General features: G+C 37.3%; 1 protein-coding gene across 2 annotated transcripts in view; it reads left to right on the top strand.

Annotated features, from left to right (window-relative positions):
• The window catches only part of Tmem161b (transmembrane protein 161B), an 82,013-nt gene that overhangs the window by 22,062 nt on the left and 37,016 nt on the right, over positions 1–22,935 (top strand). Inside the window, exons 1-3 of one of the 2 annotated variants that reach the window (XM_038322353.1) lie at positions 9,180–9,277; positions 17,536–17,602; positions 21,028–21,111. Coding sequence is in view for 1 of the 2 variants with exons in the window: in XM_038322352.1 (XP_038178280.1) it covers positions 9,174–9,277; positions 21,028–21,111 (188 nt within the window). In the remaining variant the exon portion in view is untranslated. Of the gene's footprint in view, positions 1–9,173; positions 9,278–17,535; positions 17,603–21,027; positions 21,112–22,935 lie in introns of those variants that run through there. The other variant, XM_038322352.1, reaches the window with a different exon arrangement.

Genomic DNA, 22,935 nt, shown 5'->3' with positions numbered 1-22,935 from the left:
GGGCTTCCAGGTAAAACGTTTTTTCTGGGTACTAGGAGCTGACACTTGGGAGTGGGCATAGGCTAGATAGAGGTTGAGGAGAGCAGTGGTCAACAAAGATATGCTCACTTTGTCTCCTTAGAATGGGGAAGTGGGTGCTCAGTGGTCACCACAGAGGCTCTGCTGTAGCTCTGGGAGTGGGACTGCGGAGTGGATCTAGAGGAAATAAAGGGGAGGGAAAGAACTACAGGTGGCCTTCCTGCTTTCTTGGCAGGAGTGGTCGGTGACTTGGAAGGGAATACTTGCTGGAGTTGGGGTCTGGGATAAAGCAACAAGTGGGGAGATGGAAGTTGGAGAGGAAGATCTGTGGGATCCATAGGAGATGTGGGTAGAGGGGAAGGGAGACTGCAGCAGGTGATCCATTACAGAGCTGGGATTGAGGCTGGGATATTGGATCTGTGGAACAGAGCGAGAAGAATCTACAGGTAGCCTACCTGGTTTTCTGTCATGCATAGTCTGAGCCTGCTCTAGTTGGGGGATGAGATGGAGTGATGAGTCGGGGGAGGGAGTTTAGAAGGGGAATGAATACACAGGACATGGGAACAGGAAGCAAGGAGTTCTGTTGCTGTTGGGGGTGAGACTGGGAAATTGGATTTGACAGGGAGGAGGGAGTGACGAAAGTCTTTAGCTGGCTTACCTGTTTTCTGGCCTGCTTAGCCCATGTATTCCCAGGAAATGCCTGCTGGTGTTGGAGGCTGCAATACTGGGGTGAGTTGGAGGAAGGAAGCTTTCAGGGGATGTTTTGATCTCTTGGGGATAGGGTCAGTGAGAAAAGGCAGACCTCAGCAAGTGTTCTGCTACAGAGGTGGAGATGAGACGGGGGAGGGGCGGATGGATCTAGGGAATAAGGGAAAAGTGTAGGTGTGGATCTGCTGTAAGCCTGCTTGTTGCCCTGACTGGGGCAGTCCTTGAGTGGGGTCCATTTTTTAACCTTGTCAGACTAGGTCAGATAGCATTCCTTGAACCAGGCTTTCCCAACCACATTTGGTAGGCTTAATTATTCCTTAGCATTACTGTAATGCTAGACAATGATGTTTATCTTATAGTTTATCACCTTTTGCTCGTAGGTGGTTGTATGGGTTAACATTTGGATGAAATCAACATACCAGGAAAGAAATAAGTCCTTTCGCATTGAGCTTAGCCATTACTTGGCTCCTTGGCCTGCGCACTCTAGAGTAGCCATATCACACTTGTATTTACATGTCAAAAGGAGTAGTGTTCCATTAGTTTTTTATCTAGAGAGCAGACAGGTTTGTGTTATCAGTTGAAAGTCTAAAGAAACAACAGTTTAAGTAGCCAAGTAAAACATATTTATTCAGAACTATTTGGGGTTGAATATATTTTACACATTCTGAAGATCTACTGTGTATGCATTTTTTTTTTATCAGTCTTAAGCATTGCCTAAGTGAAATGTCCTTCAGTGTTACTTGCTGTGTTCTGTGCTAAATTCACCAAGGATCCTGGGCTTTTGGTTACTTGTGTAACTCATACATTAAGACAGTAATTGAATGGGTCCTTGGTAAATTTTATGCTTACCAGCTTACATTTTTCTGTCAATTAAGTCATAGCACTCTTCCAAACCTGATTTCCGTCAGTCTGCTTCAAGCAGATTGATTATCCTTACCACACCAGTAAACATGTATTTTCCGAAAAGCTGTGCTGTAGCCAAGTGTTTTTTGGGAAGCCTCCCTGAGGCTTGTCAGTTGCTTCTTGGGATTCTTTCCGTCTACCACTTCTTATATTCTACCAACCACCCAAATGGAATCAGCTTGCTGAACTATTGAGCCTTCCTCTGCTGTATCCTTTACACTCAGTCATATTCAGTTTGAATTTTGTCTGGAGTGGTCTCTCTCTGTTCATTCCTCCTGGGCTAAACTGCCCTTTTGTCCTAGAGTTTCTCTTTAATTAAGCAGTTTACTAATGTGTCTAATTTGGTATATGCCATGTTCATTGCCTTAGTTCTGATTACTTATACTTCCAAAGTGATACTTTCATCAAACCGGAAATGAAAGTTATATATCTTCCAAGTTAGATGCTTTGTTGCCATGAAAAAAATACCTGACAAAATTGTTTCAAAAAAGGAAGGTTTATTTTGGTTTACAGTGTTAGAAGTGTCAGTCCATGTCAGCTGCTTCCTTGTTTCTGATGCTGTCATGAGGCAGGAGAACACATTTCATTACAGAAGACAGAAAGGCAGATGGGAAGGGGCTAGGAACAAGTTGTAGCCCACGGTGAATAACAACTTTTTGTAGCCAAGTCTAGCTTCAAACTTGTAATCTTCCTGCTTCTGCTTGCAGAGATTATAGGCATGTGTTATTATAACTAGCAAGACAGTGTATTTTTGCTTTTTAGATTTATACTTCTATGATGATATAATTTGATTCATAGTGATTTATTATTGTTTAAAATTATTAATTTACCTCTGTTACACTATACATACACAGACACAGACTTACATAGTTCCTGTCACTAAAGTAAGAAAATGGTGCTTCCCTGCTTCCTACTTAAACTTTAGGTCCACTTCTCAGGTTTGAGCCAGTTGTCCTAGTGCTGCTGGGTTTTCCTCGTTTGTTCTTGGTATCCAGAGGAATATTTCTGAACTACTTATTATATCATACCACTTTATATGGTATTATAGCCTTAATGTTAAGTTTTACATTCGATAGTCTACCTTTTAATATCTGGTTTTGCCTTCTAATCTTTCTCTTAAGGCAGTTAGCAGTGTTGATTGACCAAATTACTGCCTCTTGAATACTACTTGACCTCCCAAGGTAACCTTTCATAGTTTGTTCATAATTTCTCTTTCCTTTTGTTGTGTTATCATAGACTTCCTATCCACTTATGCATATTGAATATAATATGCATCTCTCCTCTGAGGTATGTGCCAACTGCTCCTTAGAGTAAAAAACATGCACTAGTTGCTTCTAGTATTCTAAAGCACCATACAATAGCTTGTTCTTCAATACATATTAATTAAGTGAATTCAGTAGACTTTAGTAGAAAAATCATTACATTTGAAATTAGGTGCCAAGTCTATAAGCAGGTAGTTGTATGATTTTGGTCATTTAAATTCTGCTTTCCTTTTCTAATTGTCTAGAGGCTTGTTTAAATGCTGAAAGTGTGAGTTCTTAAGTTAAAGTGTGAGTTCTTAAGTTTCTTATTAATCTAGGTTGAAATGGCAAGTCCTGCTTTTGGAGTAAAAATGATTTTTACATCTATAGAAATCTGCCTCAGTCTGTCTTGATCTCAGTCACTAAAGTGCTTTAAACAGTTGAGAAACAAAAAAGAAAAAAAAATGGGAAGGTCAATGGGTAATAGCCTTTCCCTTTTTTTGTAAGGGAGATGATAATTGAAACCATTTGGGGTGATCTGAGTCCCAAGTTTATATACAAATATACCCTCTAATAGTAAACAATGTGTGTTTCCTTTCAATTTGTTTGTCAGCAGGAGAGCTAGTTTAATGAAACATAACAAAATGTCAACTCCACCAAGGGTGACATAATTTTCAAAGTTTAAAATTTAAAATTGCAACATGTTTGTATTTCACTATTGAAGTTTTGTTTCCATTGTTGACAAGCAGAAGAAAGAGTTGGTGTTTGGTATATATTTTACTTATTGGAGAATTAGTTTTCATTGGTAAGATTTTTAACCTACTCAGAAACTATTAATGACAAAAATTGAATGATCATTCTTGTAGATACTAAAGATGTAACTTTTCCTTGCTGTCCATGGCCTCAGGTTAGTAGACCTGTAACCCCAAGGTACTGTAGGCTTTACCCAAGTCTTGGGATCCTAAACTATTTCATAAATTAATTTTCCCAGTTTTAGTTGTCAAGGGAGTCTGAACCTAGAGGCAGTGGATCCAGATAGGAACTATCTGTTTGGCCAAGCTACTGTTTTGAAGCATTAATAAAACCATTAAGGCCCCTCTGTTGTGGCATGCTGAGATTCAACTGTGATGGTCTTTATAGCTTCAGTGTGTCAGTTTATAAGTCTTTTGTTGTGAAATTTGTTTACTTCAGAGTTATATTTATTTAAGTATCCCCTGTTAAAGAAACAAGGAAAAATATTCAGGACATTTAAGAGACTTTGAAATGTTCAATTCTGGGATGAATATTAAAATTGCTAATGTATAAGTTAGTACTAGTAAAATAGCAAATTAACGAAACGTTTCTCCAAAACTAATAATTTGATAATGTACTCTGGGTGGTCTTCCTATATGTGTATGAAAAAGAGTATCTGTGGTCAAATTTTTTTCACATAAATTTAAAATAAACTCTTGATGTAGGTTCCTATTTTAGGGTTAAAGTTAGATTTTCTTTTAGTATGACGTTTGTAGTCATTTAATAGTGACACACATTCTAGGAAAGACTTCTCTTAGAAAGCTGAACGATTGCTGCTTTGTAAGCGTGTGTTTAGCACAGCAGGTAGACGGAGTTTTGAAAGCTATTTTCAGCTTCATTTCAAAAGAGGAAAGTGACATAGTAATTGAACAGATTAGAGTTATGCTTTTGCATTGATCAGTTTTTAGTCATACATGGACTAGAATACTGAGAATATACCAGCTTTCCTATAGCTAGTTCTAGGACAGGCCCCAAAGCTACAGAGAAACCCTGTCTGGAAAAACAAAACAAATAAATAAATATAAATAAAAAGCATTTGCTTTTCTCAGGTTAAGATTCTCTTTTGTCTCCATATTTGAACAGTTTCTGAATTTTTCAACATCATCCCTAGAATTCTGGGTACAAAGGTACAGTGTCATTATTTTCAAATCTAGATCATTAAAACTGTTTCCCAGATTTTTGTTGGATTATTTGTGTCTTACATGGCCTACATCTTTAGCAGTAAAAGCTTTTAGCAGTATCTCACTACAGTTTGTGATCTGAAGGAAGAGGAGCAATATCTTTCCCCTAGTTTATCACATTCTGTCATATATATCTTCTAGATCAATCTTGCTGGAGTAGCTTTTTATAGTAGCGACTTTTATTAAATGCAACTAAAATATGGTTTTACTATTGGACAGAGATGAGTGAACTGTTATGTAACAGTGAACGGAGCCAGGCCTGCTTGTTTATTGGGCTTTCTGTCCTGCCCAGTACCCCACAGCTGGCAAGCCCCAAAGAAATAACAGAGATCTCTATAAGTTATAAAGCTGATTGGCCCATTAGCTCTAGCCGCTCACTGGCTAACTCTCACATCTTAATTAACCCATTTTTCTGATTTATGTTAGCCATGTGGCTCAGTACCTTTTTCAGTGGTTGCAGATCACATCCTGCTGCTTCGGTGGTCTGGACAGGAGTGGGAGGAATCAACTTCCTCCTTCCCAGAATTCTCCTGTTCTCACTACATCATTTCTACTTCCTGTCTGGTTTTCACACCTATACTTTCTGCCTGGCCAATCAGCGTTTTATTTAAAACATGATTGACAGATTACAGACAATTCTCCCACACCACTGTTACATTTTCTGTGTCTGTGAGAGCCAGTACCACCGACCTTGAAAACTCTGGGCTACTGTCATTTTTCAAGGCCAGATCAAGTGAGGCTTACTTTGTCTATAACACTTTACTAACTAAAAGTGGTTTGCTTTTTAAATTTATAATTTTGAGTAAACCAATCTTTTGGCATACTGTTTAGGAGTTGTATGTGCTTATATGCAGGGTTCAAAGATGCAGAACTTCTGTATGAGCAGTAGGAGAAAGAGAGGAGAATGTGAAATAAAATAATGTAGCCTTGGATGTGAAGGGAAGAAAAGATGCCCTACCTGTAATCCAGTTGCCGGAATTTAAGACATTGAAAGATCTAGAAATAGAGTTGAAATAGTAATCCTGTTCAAGAACCACCTCAACTCCTCTGAGATCCTGTTTTCTAATGGTATTAATCACTACAACAAATACTAGTCATACGGACTTCTTGCTCTGTAAACAGTTCAGTGAAGTAGATTGAATCATTATGTTTGTAGACAAGGAAACACAGGTACAGAGGAGAGGGTTTAAATGGTGTGCCAAAGACACAGCTGTTAGATCGAGGACATAAGAGAAAATCAAAGTTCTGCCATTACACTTCTGCTCTTTAGCTGTCCACTTTGATCAGTCGTGTTGAACTGATCAAAGCTGCTTTGTTTTTGTCCTTCTGTTTCTCTCTCTCTCCTCTCTCTCTCTCTCTCTCTCTCTCTCTCTCTCTCTCTCTCTCTCTCTCTCTCTCTCTCTCGATAGGGATAGTCAAGCTTAACTTCTGGCTCTCAACATTTCTACTTGTTTCCTTTAGCAATCACCACCATGCTCACTAATAGGTCCCACTATGTAGCCTCTTGCCTCTGTCTCCTGAGTAATGGAGTTAAAGGTATTGCCACCCTGTCCAGCCTGCTAGTTTTAAAGTTTGATGATATTTCCATTGTTCAGTGAATTAGAGAAAAATGAAGAAATCAATACTTTCATCATATTTGATATCCTTATTTTATTGTTTTTCCTTTTCTTGAAAATGGGATGTTTTTTCTTACATAATATATCCTGATTACAGTTTCCCCTCCTTCTACTCCTTCCAGTTCCTTCTCACCTCTCCTTCAGTCTGGATCTACTTTTCTATCTCTAATTGGAAACAAAAAACCAATCTTCTAAGTGGCAATTATAAAGTAAAATGAAGTAAAATAAAATAAGAAAAGCACTAATAAAATTAAAAAATGCTAACACATTGGAATAGGAAAAAACAAACAGAAGGAAAAGTCACAAGAAATAGGTATAGATACAGAGACTTACTTGTTACTTAGAAATTACATAAAAAACAGATGGAAGCCATAAATACATACACAAAAGACATGTAGGATAAAAGGTGTGTGTGTGTGTGTGTGTGTGTGTGTGTGTGTGTATTTAAAAAAAAGACTTGACACAACATGAGACAAGGAACCTCCAAAGATGCCCTTGGAGTTTCCTTTGTATTGGCCATCTCTTGCTGGGCATGCAGCAAGAGTAGTTTGATTCTCCCTGAGAATCCCCTAGAAAAACTTAAATTTTCATTTGCAAGTGGTTTTCACTTGGAGCTTATTTCTGGGTAAAGGATAGGGCATGTGTCAACTTCTCCTTTCAGCTCTAGGACCTCATCTGGTGCAGACCTGTGCAGGCTCAGTGCATTCTGCCTCAGTCTCTGTGAGTTCATATGTGCTTGGACTCTTTTGGTGTGGAAGGCCTTGTTTCCTTGGTGTCCTTCATCCCCTCTGGCTCTTGCACTCCTTCCTTATTATGCTTACCGCTTCTGCAAGATCTCCTGAGCCTTGAGGGAAAGGACTTGATGGATGTGTCCCACTTAAGGCTGGTTATTCCAGGGTCTCTCACACTCCATAATGTCTACCTCTGGCACTCTGTATTTGTTCTCCACTGTCAGATGAAGAAGCTTCTCTGATGTTGGTTGAACAAGGGCACTGATCTGTGAGGATAGGAGAATGTTATTAGGAGTCATTTTAATGCTGTGTTCTTTTCCTAGATCAGTGTGTTTGATTTTTCCCTAGGTCCCTGGGCTATCTAGTCTCAGATTCTTGGTCACCCAAACAGTGTTGGGTAAGGGTTCCATCTCATGGAGTAGGCCTTGAGTCAAATCAAATATTGGTTGTTTATTCCCAAGATATGTGTTCCCATTGCCACTAGCATATTTTGTAGGCAGAACACCTTTGCTGACCAAGGATTTGTAGCTGTGTTGGTGTTTTTATTTACCAAAGATGCTAGCATGTAGAAAGCTCTGTGTAGGCACAAGGTTGACTTCTCCATGTTTAATGAGTTTTGTAGGTGTTATCTTCAGTAATAGGGCCTTGTCATCAGTTTGTCAAGGACAACTTATAGTCTTGGCAACAGCCTGGGTTGTTTTCAATCCCAATAAATGGAGAAACTTAGACATTCCATGATAAAACTAAATTTAAGCACTATCTGTCTATAAATAAAATCCAACAAAAAGGGCTACACACAACAAAACACAAGAGATAGTAATCCCAGATCAGCAAATCAAGAGAGCACACACACACACACACTACACACACAAATTAACAGGAATCAACAAACACTTTTCATTGATATCTCTTAACCTCAGTGGCCTCGATGTCCAAGTAAAAAGACATAAACTAACAGAATGAAAACAAAAATAGAATTCACCTTTCTGCATCCAAGAAACACACCTTAACATCACAGATAGACATCATGTCAGGGTAAAATAATAGAAAAAGATATTCCAAGCAAACAGATCTAAGAAGCAAACTGGTATAGCCATTTTAATATTTGACAAAATGTACTTCAAACTAAAACCAATCAGAAGATAATAGGGCAGGACACTATATACTCTTCTAGGAAAAATCCACCAAGACATCATTTAAATTCATAGCATTTATGTAACAAACACAAGGGCACCCAAGTTAGTAAAAGAAACCCTACTACAGCTGAAATCACATATTGACCCTCACAACATGGTTCACTCCCACTGAGTGGGAGATTTCACTAGCTCACTCTCACCAGTTGGATCATCCAAACGAACACTACTCAGAGAAATACTGGAGCTAACAGACATTAAAAAGCAAATGAGCCTAACATATTTACAGAACATTTCATGAAACACAAAAAAATACCTTCTCAGCACCTCAGAATTTTCACCAAAATTGACCAGATATCCTGAATTTATGTAGAATATTTATTGGGTATAAATTTTGAATGTTTAGTTTATTTCACATGGATTTGCATGCATGTGGTACTTTGGGAGTCTGAAGAGGTCTATGGGAGTGACATCCCATACTGTGCTTTAAGTTTAAACTATGTATGTGGTCTTGGAACCCTAAATGTCAAAGGAAGAGATTTTTTTTAAAAAAAGATTTATTTACTTTTCTATGTCTACATTATTTTGTCTTCGTGTGTACCTGCTCACCAGAAGAAGGCACCAAATCTCATTGTAGGTGATTCTGAGCCACATGTGTTTGCTGGGAATTGAACTCAGAACCTTTGGAAGAGCAGCAGCAGCCAGTGCTCTTAACATCTAGCCATCTCTGCAGTCCATGGAAGAGATATTTTATTGTGAAAGTCAGTTTTGAAAATGAATAGAGAGTTTTCCAGCAGGGTCCCCAAACATTAATTAATTTATTGTTAAATTTGTTTCCTTTTTCACACAGGGTGTGATAGGTATACAGCTGGTTGTTACCATGGTGATGGCCAGTATCATGCAGAAGATTATACCTCACTATTCTCTTGCTCGCTGGCTACTCTGTAATGGCAGGTAAGTAAGGAATAGGCTGTTTGTAATGGGCACTTTTCTTTTCTTTTCTTTTTTTTTTTTTTTTTTTTTTGAGAGGCTTCATGTAACCCAGGCTGGTCTCGAATTTATTATGTAGTTTAAGTGTCTTCACTTCCCCGTCTTTCTCTTTCTGCCTCCCAGTTACCAGTATTGTGAGCATATACCGCCTCACCTGGAGAACGCCTGGTACCTGCGGTCTCCATCCAGCTTACCAGGCTGAGTAACGTCCTCCATGTACTAATTCAAATCTGTTTCTAAAATCACAGTGAAGGATTTTGTGAGAAAATCTTGCTCTCTCTTTACATAGTAGTTTATCTGTATTGCACAAAGGCAACAGGGCAAGCAATAAGAATTCATTTCCTATTTCCAGTCTTCCTTTCTCTTCTTTCATCCGCTCTCTGACCACTGAGAATAGGAAGTCTATTTTCTAGTTAAAAAAGCTGGTCAGCAAGAGGGTGAAAAGTTAGAAATCCAAGTGGTGAATTAAACGTTTGAATGAAATTAGAAAAACTTCCTACTTTTGGTGGTTTAATTTAAAAAATTAGTATAAGAACTAATGTTCTTTGTTTTATTGTTTTAATGTCCTTAATTCAGTACGGACAGAGTGGAATTATGTTGTATTCTTTAAATATATCTGTTGTACTGCAAACTTAATACTGTTTATCTCATATTCTTTAAATATATCTGTTGTACTGCAAACTTAATACTGTTTTATCTCCACTGCTTCCAAAAAAAACCTAAGTTGACATGCTAGAATTTGTATAATATAATAAAATCAGAAGAAAAGAAATTAGATGATAGCATTACAGAAAATCTATATAAGCCATATGTACTTCCTGTGCCCTTAACAAAAGGTCAGTGATGAATTTGGTACCATGACTACTTCAGTAACTAGCCAGATGCTGACCGTGTTATTTTGTTTAGACATTTTGAGATTTGAACACACTGGGTGACTCTCTTTACTAATACTTTACTAATACTTTAATAATAATACTTTAATAATAATACTTTAATAATAATACTTTAATAATAATAATTTAGAAGGCTATTCTCTTTAAAAAACTTAAGTTTCCTTTAATTTATGTTTCTTTTTATTCACGTTTGCTGTTTCATACTTTTGGTGACAGTCAAATATAGAAAAATATTCAGGCTTAAAAGCTTTTAATATTGCCCACTTATATATGTATATGTATACTGATAATGTGAAATAAACTGTTTAAATGTATTTTAAATAGTGATAAAATATTTTGATAAAATTGAGAAGCCCATGTATCTATGCCTAAGATTTTGTTATGTAGGTTTACTGTACCTTCCATGATCTTGTTTACTTATTTCGTATTCCATAGACTATGAAAAAATAAAATAACAGCTGCACAAATGATCATTAGTTCTAAGTGAATGACTTTATAAAACATGCAAACCTTAAACTATATAAAATAAACTTGTTAGCTGGAATAATGTGTTACAGAGTTTTTTCTTTTTTTTGTGGTGCTGGGAATTGAACCCAGGGTACTGTATATGTGAAGGGTTCTCACTGAGCTATCCCATCACTTAAAGTTTGATCTTTTACAAGAATGTGTCATATTGACTTGTTCTTGTTAACAGATTGTATTTTGTAATAATAAAGGTTTTTTAATGCTAAGTGAAGTTATATTAGTAGACATATTTTAATAAGATTACTTTTGTTCTTTCAGATCCTTACTGTTTTATGTTTTAATGTTATCTACATTTGTAGAGTTTGGTGCTAACATTTTGGAGTCACAAAAGCCAACTCTCAGCACTGTCAACTAATTGAGTAGAATATGGTCATTGATTTTATAGCGTTCAGAATAATTACTGTCTTGTCAACCTTCATTGCTATGAAACAATACTGTATTAAAATTGGAAAACACTCAAATATCTTCTTAGTGACTTATGTACTATTGATCATTTAAATGATAATTTTCATTGGAAGCCGTTTTAGCAGTTGAAAACTATTGTAGGATGACTTGGGAATGACTATGTTTAATAGAACTGTTTAGCAAGATCATTTATGTGAATGAACACATGTATAAATACCACTAATCAACAGTATGCTAAAGAGTGGAATTTGAGTGGATTCTTTATAATTTTTGTGTATATTAGACTATTAATTTATTCCATGATAATATAAATAAGTCATAATTTTCTTAAAACTTAGGACTTGTGTTCGTGTTGACTTATGGCCTGTGTCTCTTTGACCCTGTGCCTTTGCAGTGCAGAGGTTAAAGTAGCGCTGGAGTCAAGCGACTGACCTCATAGTTAAGACAGTTTTCAAAAGGTGTCAGTACCTTCAAGGAATAAGCAGCTGTACCTAGCAAAATGAGCAGTTTTTAAAACTAATAAGACTTTTAATATAAAAAGTTCATTATTTTTCCAGTTTTCACTAACATTTCTATAATTTTTAACAGTACTTTTTGTTTGGTTGGTTTTTAAAAAAAAAAAAAAACAACAACAACACTGTAAAGCCTTTAATCTGGCTTAATTCCATTGATACTACCTGACAGATATTTTAAGATCTAGTGCCTCATTTGGACATTCTGAGTGAAGTAGGAGAAGAGACACAGTGGGACACGTTATCCCAGCGCATAGAAATTGATGTAGGTTTCACTTCTGCCAGACAGGAATGGGGTCAAATGGGAATCAGTGTGACTGGGAAGCTCTTCAGGTGAACTGTTCACAAGATGTTGTAGTTCTCTTTTAAGTGGTGAAAATTAGGGATCCTAGCTGTCTTGCTGTGGCTTTTGTGTTCTTCTAAGACCTTAATGATCACTGTTAATGCTGTGCTGGTTGGCAAATGAGAAGAGGGTGGATTATGATTCAAGAGCTCCTGAGGTGTGAAGCTTGGAAATACTCATTTCATAAGCTGGGGCCTTTGGACTAGGGCTAGCTAAAGGCCACAGGGAAGTGGAAATGGTGTTTTCATTGTACCTCGGAAATAAAAACAAGATTATTGGACTATTTCATTTTTTGAATTGATGGTATTAGTTCTATTTTAACACATGGGAAAAACAGGTTGTAAGTAATTTACTCAGGTCCATATAATGAGAAATAAACAGCTCCAGACCTTCCTGTAGAAGCCCAAGTCACAGCCTAGTGTAACAGTTTTCCTCCAAACCTGTGATTTTACTTTCCACTACAGTTCATCCCAGTCTGATGAACTGGAAAAAAGCTTCAGAAATAAACAGTTTATCTTTTAAATGGCACACCATTCTGAGGGAAACTGCACTCTGTTCCTAACTGACCTACTACATGCTACCTACCTGTCAGTTACTTAAGACCCATGTCAGGGGATGAGGCTTACTTGTGTGGTATCAGAGTGCTGCATTCAAAGAATCTGTACGTCGTAGATTAGGTTGTCTATACTATGTACCTCTCACTTCATCTGATCACTCAGGCGTTGTTTACCTCACTCCATCACAAGAAGGCTTAGGATAGTACAGTGAGGTTATGAGAGGCAATATTAACTACTTTTATTACCATTTCTTGATATAAATTTGCTGTAATTTGGTATAATTTTGCTGCTTGTTATTCATTGTTACTGCCTCTAATTTATAAATTAAACTTTACCAATAAGTATATATAAGGAAAAACATAGCATATATATGTATACACACACACACATATATATATTGTTTGATAGTGTCTGTAGTTTCAGGAGTACCCATAAGGGTATTTTGATACATACTACCAAGTATAAGGGTGAACTCCTGTATTTGTTTGATTGATAGCTTCTCTTATATTCCACATCTTGTCCTGGAGCTGTCATATGTGAACAGTGTTTAAAATGTGACATGTTTCTCTCATCACAAGTAGAACTGTGATTTCTGTTGGCAATTGAGTAATTTCAGATTATTTCTTTGCCTTTTTTTCTTGCAGTGCTTTGTCTTTTAGAATGTCATGAATATGTAGTATATTCTCACATGTACACACACAGGTAGTTCAGCTAGTGTATGATTTCTTTTCACTTACTGTGTTCTTTTTGTTATTCTTTGGCATCTAGCCTTGTTATATTCTAAATCTAAAAGCACATCAGCACTGATTATTGATTATAGAATCATACTAACTATGAAGTAGAGCCTAAATACTATCTATTGCTCAGTCTTTACCTCTTGTCATTTGAAATAAAATTTTTCCATGTATTTAATGTTCCATCCTTCCAATATTTAATAGAATACATATAGTGACCATTCAGAATTGAAAATTCCCAAATCTAAAATTATCTAAATTCTGAAATGTTTTAGACAACTGTTTAACACCACAAGTAGTCAGTTTGACATATCTTGTTCCAAGTAATAGTGAAAGTATATGTACATTGGAAACACTGTTTAAAATTGCCTTTGGACTGAATGTATATTAAAACAAATGAATTCCACAATTAGATTTGTATTCCAACCTCAGGATACCCCATATGTATGTAAATATTGCAAAATCTGAACCCTGAAACCCATCTGGTTAGGTTGCAGGTGTACTCAGCCACTGTTATATGAAATGTTAGTTGCAGTTGTACTTTTTAAAGATTATCAGACTCAGTTAAAGGGATTTCTCCTTTATGAGAAACTGAGTAGTTTAGTAAGGAGCATCTCCTAGGCCACTAACCATGAAGTGTATTGCTAACCTTAGAAAGCAACTCTATAGAGCCTGGTCCTTTCAGTCTCCCAATCCCTTACCTTCAGAAGAACAATCCTAAGAAGTTGCATTTTTTTGTAAAGTTAGAGTGAACAGCTTTCTTTGTCTAACCACTCACTTGAGCCAAAGAATTCTCTACTTTTATTGTAACAAAAGTTACTTTTTGTTTTGAAGTTTGCTTGGCTCCTCTTTGCACAGAGGTAAGTGATAGGTACTGTCTTCATACATTTGAATAGTGGGTTTGCATGAACACAGAGTACTGACTCATGATAGTTTTTTGGCCACCTTGTTTTTCATTTTCCTTGTTGCTCAGCTTAAACCTCATGCATGCATCTCTCTTTACACTTTGATTTTTCTAATCTCTCACTTTGGTTTGCTACCTTCCTTCCTGTGTCCCTCAGCAGACCTTTTTTTGGGGGGGGGGGGGGCAGTAGTTGTGAGATGGCTCAGTGGGTAAAAGTGCTTGACACAAAGACCTGAGTTCAGTCACCAGAACTCATGGTAGGAGAAAACTGACTCCCACATTTGTGCGGGGCATGCATGATCTTGTACTGTCTGTGCACTCTTTCCTGCTCTTTCTCTCATGCATCTCACACATTAAAATAGCTTAAAATTAAATTATAATTTGGTCAAATGTTCTCAAATATTGTCTCATTCCATATTGAGTAAATAGGGTGTCATAACTCCTTAGTGTTCAGTTGTTGGAATTTTGTCTGTTGTTGGTTGCATGTTTGTTGCCTGAGTCAACAATCTGGAAGTTCCCTTTTGTGAGAGAAACCTACTATTCAAATGCAAAATGCACAGTAGGTAGGACCTGAGACCAAGAGAAAGATTTAAATCTTCAGCTACTGCCTTTATGGGCTTGAGTCCTTGTTCTCTTTGCCTTATTAACTTCCAGGCCCAACATGTTCATGATATTCTTTGAAATCTTTTAACAAATATCAGAGGATTATCTTATCCCCACCTACTATAATTATAAACATTTAGAATAAAAACTGAAATTGTGATTATTTACTGCCTTTGTCAGTTTGGGCTGCTCTAACAAAGTACCATCGATTGAGTGGCTTGAGCAATTAGAAACCTATCTCATGATATCTGGATGCTGACCTGTAAAGATTTATCACTTATATTGGTTTAATAAAGTGCTGATTGGCCAATGGCTCAGGCGTATTCCTAGCTAGCTCTTACATCTTAAACCATTTCTATTTGTTTATGTATTGCCACGTGGTCGTGGCATTACCTCATTTCCTATATGCATTGTTTTTTTGGCATCTGGCTGGCATCTGCAGACTGAGCCTTTCCTCTTCCCAGAATTCTCCTAATCTGGTCGCCCCTCTTATATTTCCTCCTGGGTACACTGCTACTTAAATTTTATAGTAAAGTTCAGACCAATAATTCTTTAGTTTCTGCTTTTTGACTTTCAGTGTTGCTGAATTGTTATAGTGGTCAGATATTTAAGTAGCTAATATGAGAATGACCATTATAAATTTGATTCAATAATTTAGTTAAGTACAACAGCTTAACTTTATTACCTGAAATATTGCTACTAATAGAAACTCAAAGCCGGGCGGTGGTGGCGCACGCCTTTAATCCCAGCACTTGGGAGGCAGAGGCAGGCGGATCTCTGTGAGTTCGAGGCCAGCCTGGTCTACAAGAGCTAGTTCCAGGACAGGCTCTAAAAAAGCTGCAGAGAAACCCTGTCTCGAAAAAAAAAAAAAATACCTAATAGAAACTCAACATATGTGAGAAAAAGCACAGAGTAGCCAACCAAATGCATGGAAATTAATATATTTAAATGTGAAAGGTTCAGTTCTTAGTGAGAACCTTTTTAAATTTATTTTTGTCTCATTGTTTTCCACTTCAGCATCACCTACTGTGCGAAAAACAAAGATGGCAAATTGATAAAAATGTTTTTTTTTTAAAAAGGTAAATTAAGTGCCCATCACCCAAAGGTAATAATAATGTAAATTTTGTTTTATTTTTTCTTAATCTTTTTATTTAATTTCCCCCATTAGTTATGCCATAATATATGTACAAACTACATATGCTTTTTGCTTAACATAGTAAACAGTTTTCCTCTAAGTACATTCCTGTAGCTCTGTTAAGAAGGCACAGTGCAGCTCTTGCAAACATGCAGTCATTTTCCTGGGACAAAATACAGAAAGTGGGAACCATGTGGTATTGAATGAAACTGCAAAGTACTGACTGTTATTATTAAAGGAAATTGGGCAAGCATCCATCAGAGTTTTGCCTGGTGAATTGCTGTCCAGAATACATCTTCCTGCTATTGTTTCTGGCCTCCCACTGATATACAGAGCACAAAATAAATCTTAAAGGATAAATGGAATGACTCCCAAGTTTGAGACTGTTATTTTAGCATAAAGTCTATACTCCATACTATCACCTAGAAGGCTTGGCACAATCTGGTCCTTTCTTAGCTACCTCTTAAAGAAACATAACAACTCAGTAACTAAAAAGTCAACAAGGCAGTATCATCAACAAAAAATTTAAGCGGTAAACTCAAGAGGTAGCTTTGAATTATCTAGTAAAAACTATACTATATACTCTATTTTAGAAAAATGGACTTATATTTTGGGGCTAGAGAGATGGCTCAGTAACTGAAGTACTTGTTATGCAGCCATGCAGACCTGAGTGTGGATCCTAAGCACCCACAGAACAAACAAAGGTGGTTCCCTGATGTCCTGTCACCTTGTTAGGGCAGAGACAGCAGGAACTGTAGGCTTACTCCCTGACTGACAGAATACAAACACGCTCAATTTGTAAGCTCCGTCCAGGTTTCAGGAGAGACTTTGGCGTAGGATGGAAGTGATGAAAGGGATACCCAGTGCACTGCCCCACTAGTTCATGTGTGCTTGTGAACATATACACACATGCATACACCACATTCCACACACACCGGAGTCAGTATGTGGATAGAGCCTTCCTAGTGAGTCATGGATTTCTACAGGGTGGTAGAGAGTTTGTGTGGGTCTACACATATCTTCCCTGTTGGGACCTAACAAAGACATTTTTCCTGCTTCTTTTGACTCTCATAGTAGACATCCTGTTTGTCTTGTCAAGGCTGCTTTTATTTCGCTTTGACTTTTTGTTGATAGTTTTGCTATTTAAAAAGCTGACCTCTAGGCCAGGCCCAGCCGTGCAAGCCTTAATCCCAGCATTCAGGAAGTAGTTTGAGACCAGCCTGATCTACATAGTGATTTCCTGGACAGCCAGGACTACATAGAGAAATCCTGTCACAAATAAAATAAAATAAAATAAAATGACCTCCAAACTTAAGGTTGAATCCTTGTCTAATATTCATAAGCACACAAAAGCTGTAATGTAGCTCAAGAAGATTATGTTGGAATTATTTGCAGAACATGGGAAAATGCCATATTGATGATTATAGGCATTAGAAAAGTAATATTCAGGCATGAGATAATACTACTTGCTGTGAAGTCAATGTTAATGAATCAACAATCTTAAATAAAACCTTTTAAAGTAGAAACACGTATAACAAGATTTTGTTTATCAGTTGATGAAAGCTGTTGTGACCAGAGGCTCGCAGGAACCTAACCCTGTATTTCCCCTAGGAGCAATGGTTCAGTGTTTCGCGGCGACTTAATAGACCATAACTACCGCGAATAACGAGAATCAACTGTAAGTTAAAGTTCTGGGCTTGATTAGAAATAGCAGGAAGTTCCTCCTCATTTGTTAATTATAATTTAGAGACTTGATTGGTGTGTGTGTGTGTGTGTGTGTGTGTGTGTGTATCCATTAAACTAAGAGGAAAACTGAATTATTTTGATTCAGTGATCCTTTTTGAGCACTTACTATATGCCAGTAACTATACTACCTTTGCAGCATAGACACACACAAAGTAAAACAGTAAGTCAGTTTCAGAAAAATTAGCGTACTCTTCTGTTTTTAACTGACCAGCTGGCAGCTGGCTATGCTGTGATTCTACTGAGTGACTCATATAATTCAAGAAACTTCTATACTTATTCTGTAAGGTGCACATATGATAAGATCTGGGGAAAGGCATGTAGTTTCTGTGTCCTTCACAGAATATTACCAGAAAATTTGGGGAGGGCTACTAGAGTCCACAAACAGACCCCACCCCCTCTTGGGTTCTTAACCTCATTAATAAAAAAGTTAAGAGCACACTCAGGAGAAACTTTAGGGCAATTTTATTGAGGGCAGGCAAGCTATAAATTTCAGCAATCACCTGGAGAAGAGAAAGTACCTCTTAAAGTTAGGCCTTGAAGCAGGAAGCCACTGCCAAAACTAGGGGCTGGAAAACTTTAGACAAAGAGTGAGAAAACTCAAAGCATCAGGTCCACATGTTTTCAAAAGAAATGAAGAAAAGGGAAATGGAAAGAGAGCAACTGTACAGAGGGTGGGAACTGTGGGGAAGGGGAGGTCCGTTATCTCACTAGAGGAATAGATATTCCTCCCGTTTTTAGAGACGGCATTAGGTGAAACTGCCTTTCTCATGGGTGACCCTTTAACCCTTAACCAAATGAATTAATCAACTGAATTAACTCTCAAACGAGGAAACAATGGCTTGTTTCCACTGAGAGGTAGATTTCATATCTATGACTTAAAGGACCTTTTTCTGCCACTTTAACAACTTCTCTAAAAAGGTAACCCTATAATTAGGAGATGGGTTGAAATTGGGGGAAATATGTAATATACTTATATAATAAAAGTTTAGACATCCAGTTCCAAAGCTGCTCACTAGAAGGAATTAATGTAACTTTAGTTCTCCACTTTACAGCTTTGTGTTGAACATCAAGGCAAGGGTTTGTAGGAGGCAGGAAAGCAGAAGTCCCTGGTTTTCTTGGACAGAGAGCTGAGCTATGAGATCCAAGTTCCATGCCAGGGAAGAAGGTGGGTCATGGGAGGTCTGGAAGTTTAAGAAGTCAGTAGTCCCAAGCAGATAAGAAAGACACTCCAGCAAAGGCCTCAAGGCACATACAAAGCCATGCCCAGGAGGACATAGACACATGCAGACAGGAGGACAGACACGTGGGCAAAGACCTCTCAAGACCACATTTATATAAAGCCCATGTGAAAGTTGCATTTTGACAAAAATAGCCATGTAACAGATAACATCACTGTACCCTTAGGGTTCCCCTGACCTGTGGTGTGCTTGCTTCATAGCCCCTTGAATGTCTAGCATTAGCTATGCTGGACATCTGTAATATTTATAGCAATGCCATATTATCAAAACATACATTGTTCTTTGTGGCCAGCCATCTGCTGCCAACACAGGGACATTTCAGGAACTGGTGCTTTGGGCTCCCTATCCCACCTGCCAGTTTCCACTTCTCACCTTGAAGGTTTCCCCTTCTGGGTCCATCCGTGTGATAACCAACCAGAAGATTACAGCAAGCTTTGACATACAGAGTTGAGGGAGTTTCATCCATAGATAGAATTTTATGTAGCAGATTTTATATCATTGATTTAAATAATTGAACTCAAACTCTGGTTCCTTTCCTGTAACTGAACGTTTAGTGATTGAAAATTCCAATCCTTTAATCATGTTTTTGGAGTTTCCTGTGAGTAGATTCTATAACAAACTGTTACTTTGAGCTTTTGAAGCATTATCCAGAATGAACAAAGAACAGATGATACATTCTGTGTTATAGAACTGAAAGACTGCCAGGTGAAACAGGAAATACACTGCAGTATAGGTGTTTATAGCCAGAAAGAAGAGTGTGTGCAAAAGCACCAAAAGATGAAAGAACTTGTGAGAAATAAAATGTCGTTTTCGTCAAGGTAGTCTGTCCTTTTGAAGTAGGGAATGATTGAAAATTTGAGAAGTGAGCTCTGAGCTCATCATGCAGGACTGTGGGAGCTGGAAGTCACAAGTTCTGTACATGTTAAGGCCTTGGTGCATGTCTTATAGGAAGCTTAAACAGAGTAGACAGACGAATATCATGAATTCTCGTGTCCTCAGACATGTTTCTTCTGTTCTTGACTTCATCTACCCTTACCCCAACATATTGTATTGCAAATTTTAAATGTTGTATTATTTTAGCCATAAATATTTCATTATCTTTCTAAATGTAAACTTAAAAATTAACATAATCCCAATGACATCTCAGAATTATCAAATTCTTTTATATCAAATATCAGTCATTGCTCAGATTGTCAGTTCTGTAGGATTTTTAAAAGAGCAAGTTAGTTGTTGATATTTCTTTTCATTTAGACATGTCATATTATAATCTAGAGTTTTATGATTTAAAAATAATGCACAAGGTTTGTGTTTACCGTTCTTTGTGACAATGTAGTGGCAAGGACCTTGTGAGTCCTGGCATAGCCGACTCATTGAGCTGCCTTGGGAAAGATTGCACATGTTAATGTACTTTGACAAGATAGCCATTATGGAAAAAGAGCCAAGTGGGCTCTGAATGGGTGGATTGGAAGGCTGTCCAAGGGAGCACAGATCAGGGAGGGAGTTTTGTGATAGTCACGCCACAGAAGACTTTTAAGTTACACTCAGGTTTGCAGTAGAGTGCGGAGAGTTTAAAATGTTGGATAAACTGATGGTAACATTTGATTACCCTAAGAGTAAGGTAATGATTATTAAATTTAAGTGACTGGTAAATAGTGAGACCACTCAGTAAAACAGGAAAGTCTTAGTGAGGTGGTTGGTGCTTGGGAAGATTAAATGATGTGGATATTTTGTGTGGTAGAAAGGAAAAATAGAAAGATGACTTATAAATTTGAGGGAGCATTCAGTCTGCTCTTTTAAATATAACTATCACTTCATTTAAATGGGGGATAGTGGAGAATTAATGTGCCCAATCTCCTGCAGAGTTCATGTCACTTTGGTTTATGTCAGGACTCCATGCAGCCTGCCAGGGCCTGGCATCTAGTAAGTGCATTGAAGTGTTGCCTGGGTATGCATCTAAGCTTTGTAAGGCTTAAGTACAGTGTCTGCATTGCAGTTGTCACCTGGTTATTTCCCTACAGTGTCTTCACAAATTGGAAACTCAGTAAATATTTGTAGAATAAATAAATAATCTGGTAAGTTTCAGTGATTTGTTTAAAAGGGCTTTTTCCCCCTCCCTTAGTTTGAGGTGGTATCAACATCCTTCAGAAGAAGAATTGAGAATCCTTGCAGGGAAGCAGCAGAAAGGAAGAAGTAAAAAAGACAGGTGAGTTATATAGTTTATGCTTTCATTAAAGGGATGTTTATTAACTATGTTGTAAATAGTTGATAAATTCCAGATTGAACCCGTGCAAATTCCAGTAAAATAGAAATTAGATAAGTATAAAATAATAATTATTTTACTCAAAGAGTAACTTTATTCTTGAATAGTTAATATGTTTGACATCAGAACCCATGTAAATCTCACTAAGTGAAAACAGTACGTAAATGCAAGACAATTGTTGTATTACTTAAAAGTTGCTAACTTGTTTCTTATTTAAATTATGAAAACATTATTTACAGGTATTTACTTAGGTTGATTAAGAGAAGAGTTGTAATGATGTCTACAAATCTTTCAAAGATGTCATTTGTGAATATTCACTACTACTATTGCTAGATATCATGCCACTGCCTTACCTTGGGTTTCTGGGTAGAATAGAGGTAGATATGACTTTGGAGGTTCCATTCATTGCTTTTCCTCTAGGTGCTGCTAAGCAGAAGCTCTAGCAGTGAGCTTTAACCCTCAGCCCAGCGCTTTCTAGTTTGAATATATGCTAATAACAAGCCTCATTGTTAGTAATCATTGTTGAATCAACTTTGATTGGACATAATCATATCGAAGAGCTTTTCGTGCTTTAAAATTGCATACCTGTAGTTAATTCAGAGAAAGTCAGCATTGATGTCCTCTCCACGTTAGCTTTAGTTTCCTCAACTGGGCTTCAGCTAAGGCTTTTTCTTCTTCACTGATTATAATATACACGGAAGTTCATTTAATTATTAGTCCTGAACCTTACTCTTTTTAAATTTCACTAGTTCTTCAAAAAAGTATCAACCAATGTTCTAGTTTCCAAAATGCTTTATGTACAGTTGCAACTTAATAGAGATAACCACCGCAGTAATTTAATTGACATTTTCTCCAAGAGCACTGCATGTATGTAGTACACACATTCTGACAGAAACTCAATAAAAATAATTTAAAAAGTATGAAATGAATTTCCCAAGTTTATATACTTAAGGACCAGAAATTTAATTGTGTTAGTTAGTTTTTAGTTGTTTTTCTTTTTGTTTTTAAGCACTGAAACTCTGCTGATGGCCATTGTTACCATGTCAAACAATTGTGGGAATTAATTATGCAGTATATTATTCATTTTGTAAATATTTGGATTCTTTTTGCATGCCTTGTAATCTGTTACTTTCCTTTTTTAGACTGGGTTTCATGTAGCCCAGACCGGTAGCAGAAAAGGACCTCAAACTTTTTGATCCTCCTACTTCCAGTTCTCAGTAACAGTCATGTATCACCCCTCTTGGTTTATAGCATCCTAGATCAAACCCAGGGCGGGCAGGCAGTGTTCAGCTGCACTGCATGCCCAGCCCTTAGAGGATTTCCCGGGGTTGTCATTACAGAAAGATGCAGTGGTGTTGCTGTCATCTTACTCACAGCAGTAGTCATGGTTGGATTTGCCTACTGAAATTTAGCACCAAGATCCCCCCATTTTTTTTTTTTTTGTTTTTTTTTGTTGTTTTTCGAGACAGGGTTTCTCTGCAGCTTTTTTAGAGCCTGTCCTGGAACTAGCTCTTGTAGACCAGGCTGGCCTCGAACTCACAGAGATCCGCCTGCCTCTGCCTCCCGAGTGCTGGGATTAAAGGCGTGCGCCACCACCGCCTGGCTAGATCCCCCCATTTTTAATTATTCAAGTAAATATAATATTATTAAAATAATAAAAATAATCTTATTAAAACTCAGCTTATTGCTTTCTGTATTCATTTGATTGCCCTACAGTGTAACTTTAGGAGTGACACAAGTAAACTTAAAAGATCTTTGCTAGTTTTC

The sequence above is a fragment of the Arvicola amphibius genome, chromosome 3 (genome assembly GCF_903992535.2).
Source record: "Arvicola amphibius chromosome 3, mArvAmp1.2, whole genome shotgun sequence".
Lineage (NCBI taxonomy): Eukaryota > Metazoa > Chordata > Mammalia > Rodentia > Cricetidae > Arvicola > Arvicola amphibius.
This window is presented reverse-complemented; position numbering and strand designations above follow the sequence as displayed.